We start from the raw sequence: 7959 nt of genomic DNA, 5'->3' as shown, positions 1-7959 counted from the left end.
ATACCCTTCAACATTTAGAACATTTCCAGGTCCTGCCAGTTTCATTTGTACACCATCTCTAAAATCCACCCTTACCTGTGCCCAGAGACCACCAAACTCCTTGTACATGCTCTTATCATCTCTCATCTGGACTACTGTAACCTCCTCCTCTCTGGTACTCTGGCACTAACCCGACTCTCTGCTCTACAATCTATTATGAATGCTGCAGCCAGACTTATCTGTCCTTCCCACATTCTGCACATTTAAAAGAGCCTTTAAAATAAATATTTTCAAACTCATCTGTCTTCTTCGGTCTCCTAAACCTTCAATACTTACCCACCAATCCATACCCCCCACCTATTCTGTTTTACTTTCCCTCACCTGTTAGATTGCAGCTCTTTTGGGCAGGGTCCTGTTCTCCTCCTGTGTTATTGTTTGTGTCTGTCAGTCATTTTTACTCATATGTACATGTACATCACTCTGTATTATGTTGCCACTTTTTCAATACAGTTTATTATAATTAATATTAATATTATTATTATTATTATTATTATTAATAAAATATTATTAAATTATTATTAATAATAATAATAATAATAATAAGTAGTAGTTGAATAATAAATTACATTTATGTAGAACACAAGACATAACATAAAACAGAACAGTAAAGCCGTCATTCACAATATGTCCTGGGCTGTTTTTTTCATTTTTGTCTGTTTTCTTTATTCATACAAAATGCAAACTGAAGGACAAACATTCATAGCGCAGATGTGTTAACACAAAAATGCTTGATAAATAATGCGACTGATTTACCTCTGAAATGCACAAAACAATGAAACCTTCATCCCTGCTCATCTCTGCATACAGCCTTGCATAACCAGCTGTTAGTAAATGAGGATCAAATCAATATTACAACAGCATATGTTGAGCAGTAACTGTTGTATGCAGGTTCATCTATCCCAATGAATTTCCCTTAGTAGCCAATAGCATTCTAGTGGTTATTTAGTCTGAATACATAACATAACAGCCTCCACCTGCACCTACAAAGATTTCCTGGCTACATGTTGCTGTACGAGTATGAATTTTTTCTTACTATGTTTTTTTCCTAAATTGATGTTGATGATGGGAAGGGTGGCTTTTGTTAGGCAAGATAAATGTCAGCAAATCTATGCTAGCTGCCATGTCTCTGCTTTTATCTGCTCATTTTTTTCTACATACACTACGGCTAATAGAGAAAGGAGTTGCTTTAGTTTCTAACCCCTTGCAATTTCCACCTTTCTCTCTATCTTATTGCATCCAAATAAAAAAATGATTATGAAAGTAGTTGGAAAAGCAACCTGTGCTGGCTGTTCCTTGCTTCACAGTGGCAGGAGCTCCATCCACCAGCATAAACCTCTTGTCCTTTCAGTGAGCTGCAAGCTGTCCCTGGCTGCCCTCTTACATGATAGGTTAAATCAATGTAAACAATGATGATGTGAATTCTTTCACACAAGAGGGAACCTTCATAAGAAAACTGTTCTTATGTTTCTTTGCAGCTTAGCTTTTAGATTTTGCTTACTCTTAAATAAGATGTAGTAAAAATTGGAGGCCAAAGTTATTTGTATGCAAGTTTCAAGTAGTACCCAATGCTACTATGGGCATTTTTATCAAAGAATGTGTCATATCTATAAACAATAATTAAACAATATTTTACAAAATCAAGTAAAACAAGAAATAATAAACATAAGTTTAAAAATAAATCAATATTTTTTTTTGTCATATTTACATATACCACCTGGTGCAGAAAACGATGAGCAGCACAATGCAGCTCTATGTTCTTGCCTTGACAAATTATCTCCTGTCCAGCCTGCCTAATATTTACTAAGATTTCGAATTACTGAACTAGGGAGCTGTATAAAAACACATAGTAGACCTAATAGTACCTTTTTAACCTACTTTATTGATATTTTAAGTGTTGGCAAAGCTCACATTACCTTTCTTCACCTCCCAAGTCAATTTATTAGAGGTTATACTTGCCTTCACTGTGAGGCCCATTACACACTAAACAACCTCTGCAGGAAATCTTCAAAATTTTTCTGAGCTATAGTTGTACTTGTGAATACAATCTGAACCCTTTATTCATTTTAGATGAAAGCAAATGCCTAATAGAAAAAAATAAATAGAGTTTATCTGTAAGCTTTTGTTTATAGTCAGTAATAAAATATAACTGATGAGCAGAGAATTTTAAGCTTTCTACTTCTATCTTGTCACATATTCTATACACTTTTCAGCATGATCAAAGCGCTACAGATGAATGATTCTATAAATAAATGTGCTTTCCTCATTTCTTTTTTTAACCCCTGCAGACCTAGATAATAGTATTTGCAGTATGGTTTTAGTGGAGCTCAATGTTTTCAAGCAAGCCTTGAAAATCCTTACAACACAGAGCATAAAATATTTTGTTAGGTTGAATGTACCTTCACAGGGTGCAGTTTGTCATCTCGAGGTGTAGATGGGAATTAAGCTATTATTAGCCGTGTGTTTTGCTTCTTCACCTGATTCAGCAGAGCAGCATATCTATTGTACTGGCAGTGCATCTGTTTAAAATGTTGTCATAAAGTAATAATGAAGAAAAAAACTTAACCTGGAAGACTCAATGTAGAGCTGTTTTTATGATTAGAGAATTTTGTATAGTTTGATCCAGCTCTAAATAGTTGGCGTGCAGATTTAAAAAAAATCTTATCAATCAGATTTAAACTAGACCCCAGACCTAACTAAACCAGAATGGTAGCCCAATGTCACACTTACCGCCCTTATGAATTTTCCAGCATATCTCTACCCACCCATTATTTAGCTGGGGAAGTGCAGCAGATTGTCACGTGATGCCTGAGCAACACATCTCTATGTTAATGACGAACCCTTTTGCTGCTGTTTGTGGTGCCTCAAGTGTCTTTCCTGGGACTTGTGTGAACCCAAAGACTTCCGTAACTCCTGAGCCCTCCATGAGTCCTCTTTGACTCCAACTTTAGCTTGATCCTGACTACACCGGTTTAGCTGCCCAACCCATACCCTTTGCATATTCCTAACATTTTTGGTACCTAACCTACTGATGCCTGCCCTGGTGATATGCAAAAAGAAACAACTACAGAGTTTGTCATGGTCATTAAAGAGTTACAAGAGGTTGCTCAGCTGTGTTTAGCAAAAGATTTCTTCTGCACGTCATGCAAACTGCCCAGTCCCCCTATCAAGCCTCCGTCCTGCAAGAAACAAGCAGGGAAGCCCCATTTTGTTCATATCTTGGAGTCGTCTGTATATTGGATGTTCTTAACTCAGGGACTACCTTTATACCCTGTTGTCTACCCTTTTATGTAAGGTAAAAATTATAGTTTAGGTCCGCTTCAACATATGAACATATTACAAGGTCCAGAATATATTAGATCTTCTAAGTAATAAACACCTTGCATACCTGATTTGTTTATTCCTATTCATTCATGACTAAATTTGTGTCACGCAAGCTGGAAAATATCTGTGCAAGGTGAGGCTAAGAGTGTGTACATCACAGTCAGTATTATAACCCATGAGCGGAATAGCAGTAAGAGCATCCATAATTTTGTCATGATGAGTGTACATTAATAATAAATATATTTAGGATTTAATTAAATTGTTGAACACACACTTTACAACAAGGAACTAGTTTAGTACTGTGTACATTTTGTAAATAAATTTGTGATGTTGTTTTATGTTTTATACGTTTATTGCACTACAGATAAGAGGTAAGTAATTTTAATTACGTTTGCTGAATGCTTCTGTCTCTATGCACAGCAATAAATATAGACATGCTTGTTATCAGTTCTGATACTGTAAATGTGTTTTCTTTGACATTTCATGGAACATCAATTGGATTTTAACAGTGGTGTGCAAACAATATGAGTCTCAAATAAAAGTAGTATATATAGAAAGTGAAACATACATTATGGAGCAATACTTTTAATACAATCTGAAAAAACAGCTTATATGGTGGTCATTTCTTTTCTGTTAGGGTCTAGAGCTTGTAACTCGCCCTATATACAGCAAACAGAATGAGATAAATCTTTTATACTATCATTATTATTATAATTAAAGCGGGTAGACAATCCTTTTATATAAAGTAGAAATCAGATGTTTTTTGTTTTATATACAAAACATTATAAATATGGTAATAAAAACATAACGTAGGGTCAGTTACATATAAAAATATTCATATAAAATTGTTCAAATATAAATATGAATAAGTCAAATTATATACTTGTCACTGATTTTTTTTATAAGTGCAACAACCTTTCTTTTTTTTCTCTGCAGTGATCAAGGCTGAATAAGAGTTCAGAGTCCCCCAGGATACTTACCTCACGCATCCCGAGAAGTTCTTGGCTGGGGATCGAGCATGCACAGAAGGGTCATTTTCCTTACTGAGGGTAAAGAGATGACAATCGCATGCATGCAAAGTGAGATTGGCGCTCTTTTTTTCCCCTTTACAGTGGGCTACGTCACCTGATCTTGCACCTGTCTTTTGCGAGATCAGGTGATGTAGGAAGAAGAATGAAGAAGAGTTCCAGGACGGTGCGGGACTGGATAGAAGAAAGGCCTGGAGTCATTGAGGGAGTAAAGGTATGTGTGATTTTTTTTTTATTTTCTCGCTTTAGCTCTGTTTTAACAATAAGGATGACACTATAATTCAGTTCTAACAAAAAAACCAAATGATGAAAAATAAAAACTCAAAATACAAAAACATGACTTAAAAGAAGGAGAGTCTTTTCTGAATCAGCTAGTTACAGCTAGCCTTGTGGATGGCAGTAATGGAACATAAGTGAGGTTTAAAGACTGTTTTATCAGAGATATTAACAAATGATTTGAATACAAAGTAAGGTAAGTAATTTGAAAAAGATTGGGTTAAAGAAATTCTTTAAACTACAGGATGTATAGTCTGTACTCTGCAAGGTTGGGCTGTAATATGTTTGTTTGCTGAATTTAGATTTATGCCTGCGTCATTTTTCCTTTACTAGATTTCAAACAGTGAAAGCAACAATTGAGACAAAAAGTTTTGAAGTGGTAATAAGATGTGAAAATGGTATTGTGGATTAGAAACTAGAGATAAATATTAGTGTGAAAGTAGTGTGCAAATTACGAGCTGACTAAGGACCTGTGCAGACAGGCTTTGAAAGACAAAAAAACTTCTGACAATGCAGAATTAATTGCCGGTGAAGTTGACCTGTTTTTAAATATTTCTACTGCACTGCATGCAGGGCCATCAGCAAGGTGCATTGGGTTTACCCAAAACAAGGATTGGCATTCATAAAGAATGAATAGAACTTCAGTGCACTGTGTGTCAGTTGATATACCATAAAGTACAATACTCAGACTTAAACTAACCCCAAAAGGGCATAACACAATCATGTTAATTTATGTGAATATAAGTAATACTTTTGAAAACATTTTTTTCCAATTCAAAAACATTCATTGGGGTCAGTTCTAGTAAATTTTTGTTGTTAGTTTATTGACTTAAAAAAAAAAACAACTCAAAAATGTGTTTGAGTTTACAAATAGCTCTTTTAACATACATTACAAAAACCTGGCCAAAATTGCCAAGTTTTTAGGTAATTCACCCTGAGAAATGGCATTCAGCCATCACAGTAGAGCTATTGCACAGCAAGAAGATTTTAAAATGCTACAGGAGATTAACAGCACTGACATGCAATAGAAGAATTTAGAATAAAAGAAAAAAAAGAACAAAATGTTTGTTCATGGTACACATGGTACTGTTATGGATTATTGTATATCTAAAACAATTGGAAAATTTATAGGAAATGTAAATATGTGAACATCACATCAAATATTAAAGATATACTATACTTTCCCTTTAAAGTATATACATAAATTATTTGTTCTTCAAGCAGGCATAAATTAAGGGCACAGTACAGATACAGTACAGAGCACATTGCGCGGAGGCAATGTACCTCATGGTCATGTAATAATCATAAATGTGAGGATGTAATTAAATGGCATCTGCTAAGATCAATCAAATGGTATGTTTCCTAATGATTGTTCATAAAAAAAAGATATGTGTATATAAAATAACCAAGGGTTCTTTGACAGATGCTATGATCCCAGGCCTAATAACAAATTTTGAGTGCCTTGTACAGCTTGGGCCAATCTGTTATATAGCAAAGTCATATTCTGACTAAAACATAACACTGAATATGATATTGATTGTATTAACAGAAATCAATGCACTTTACTTTCAGCAGGCATTAAGAGGTTTGACTTAATGGGAGCACAGCCTAGTACACATGGAATGTCCCGATTTGTATCAAGTATCTGTATAATCAAGTTGCTTGTCCATCTGTTTCTTTGTTATGGCAATAAAGAAGAGAATCTCAGCTTAATGATCATAGGCAACCAAGTTATTCTCTGGTGATACTCTCCTCAGAAATGTTTAGTCTCATAGTTCTGGAAGTTGTAGGGATCCATTAGGACACAACAGAAACAGTCTACCCTTGGCATGAAACTGCATCAGGAAAGCCACTTCAGATTTGGAAGTTGGCATTGCAATTTACAAAAATTTTGGGATGACCTCCTTGTAGCTAATTTTAGGCTTCCTAAAGACACACGCTAATGGACTTGAAAAACATGAATGCTTCAGGATGCAGCTTGCCCAGCTTGTTCAATGCCTCGCTTATGCTCCAAAGAGAGATATCCTCAAACGCCACTGTATTTCAGGTTTTGGAAATTGATCAACCTTCTCTGTTTATGATACAGGAATGGACTATACATCCATCTTATGCGGAGATGCACTTGTTCCTAATCCCAACAGCCTTCTGCTGTATCACAGCTCTTATTTTCACACCATCTATATTATTTGCCATTTATTCCAACCACAGCATGCGCCAGGAAACAAGGTTCTTACTACTGGGAAATACAATTATCTACGACTTGATATACCTTGTGTTCTACACTATGACCTCCATATGCAATGTGATGAATGTGAAGATACCTAAAGTTATTTGTATTCTGTTGTTATTTGTGCTGGCTGTTGCCTACTGGGGTGGTGTCCTCACAACAGCTTCCATGGTGGTGGATACATATTTGGCAGTCTTGTGGCCTCTGCACTATATATCCCTACTAACAGCAAGAAGGACAAGGAAATTGCTAATGTTACTTTGGTTCTCTTCTTTTTTTTTCCCTGCAGTCATCCTCTTCCCTTTGTATTTTACCCAGAAACCTCTGCCATGCCCTCTTGAGCACTGCTCCCTACCGGTGATTTTACTTCTAGCATTACATGGAGATGATACCCTCAAGTTTTTTTATATTTTATTTGTTGCTGTTTTACTTGTGTGTTTCTCTATGATATTTTGCTGCTATTTGGTTTTGTACTTTAAAACTAAGGAAACTGGAATCTGGAAAAGTGTCTCCTCAAGAGCCAGCATCACCTTTTTAATGCATCACACCATATTGTTCTTTTACCTAAGCCCACTGCTTTTATTGCTGTTGGAATCTCTACTTTATATGAGTAAAGTAATTGGATTGAGAACTGGATTGTGGGTAACACTGACTATTTGCAATTTGTTACTTGTCTTGCCCAAGGCAGCATCACCTTGCTTGTATGGGCTTCGTTACAGGGAAATATACAAGTCACTCAAGTTGTTTTTTAGTTTAAGAAAACATCGGATGGTTACACCTGTTATTTCAAATATATAAAATAATGCAGCCAAGGCCTATTTAATGAGTCAGTGAAAAGGCAATGTTGGACAGAGGTGTTTTAGTTTTTATTAATCAATCATATAATTGCTTTATTCAATCCTGCAGACAATAAACAAAGTATAATGTGTATATCATGTGACATAATTGGTGGCTATCAGATAAACCTTGGTTCAAAGTGGGTCAATTTTTCCATTAGTTAAATATCACTGAGACCTTCTCTACTACAACCACCAGGGATGCCTTCATATTTTCTCGGCTTTGTTTTAT

General features: G+C 35.5%; 1 protein-coding gene across 1 annotated transcript; it reads left to right on the top strand.

The window, feature by feature from the left end:
• The first annotated feature begins 6606 nt into the window (after positions 1 to 6606).
• Positions 6607 to 7689, top strand: LOC140329721 (probable G-protein coupled receptor 148). Its single transcript, XM_072410108.1, has one exon. It carries the CDS (start codon positions 6607 to 6609, stop codon positions 7687 to 7689), a length of 1083 nt encoding a protein of 360 aa, XP_072266209.1.
• The last annotated feature ends 270 nt before the right edge of the window (positions 7690 to 7959 follow it).

The sequence above is a fragment of the Pyxicephalus adspersus genome, chromosome 4, assembly GCF_032062135.1.
Source record: "Pyxicephalus adspersus chromosome 4, UCB_Pads_2.0, whole genome shotgun sequence".
NCBI classification, from domain to species: domain Eukaryota; kingdom Metazoa; phylum Chordata; class Amphibia; order Anura; family Pyxicephalidae; genus Pyxicephalus; species Pyxicephalus adspersus.
The sequence above is the reverse complement of the archived record's forward strand: the minus strand, read 5'-3'. Positions and strand labels throughout refer to the sequence as shown.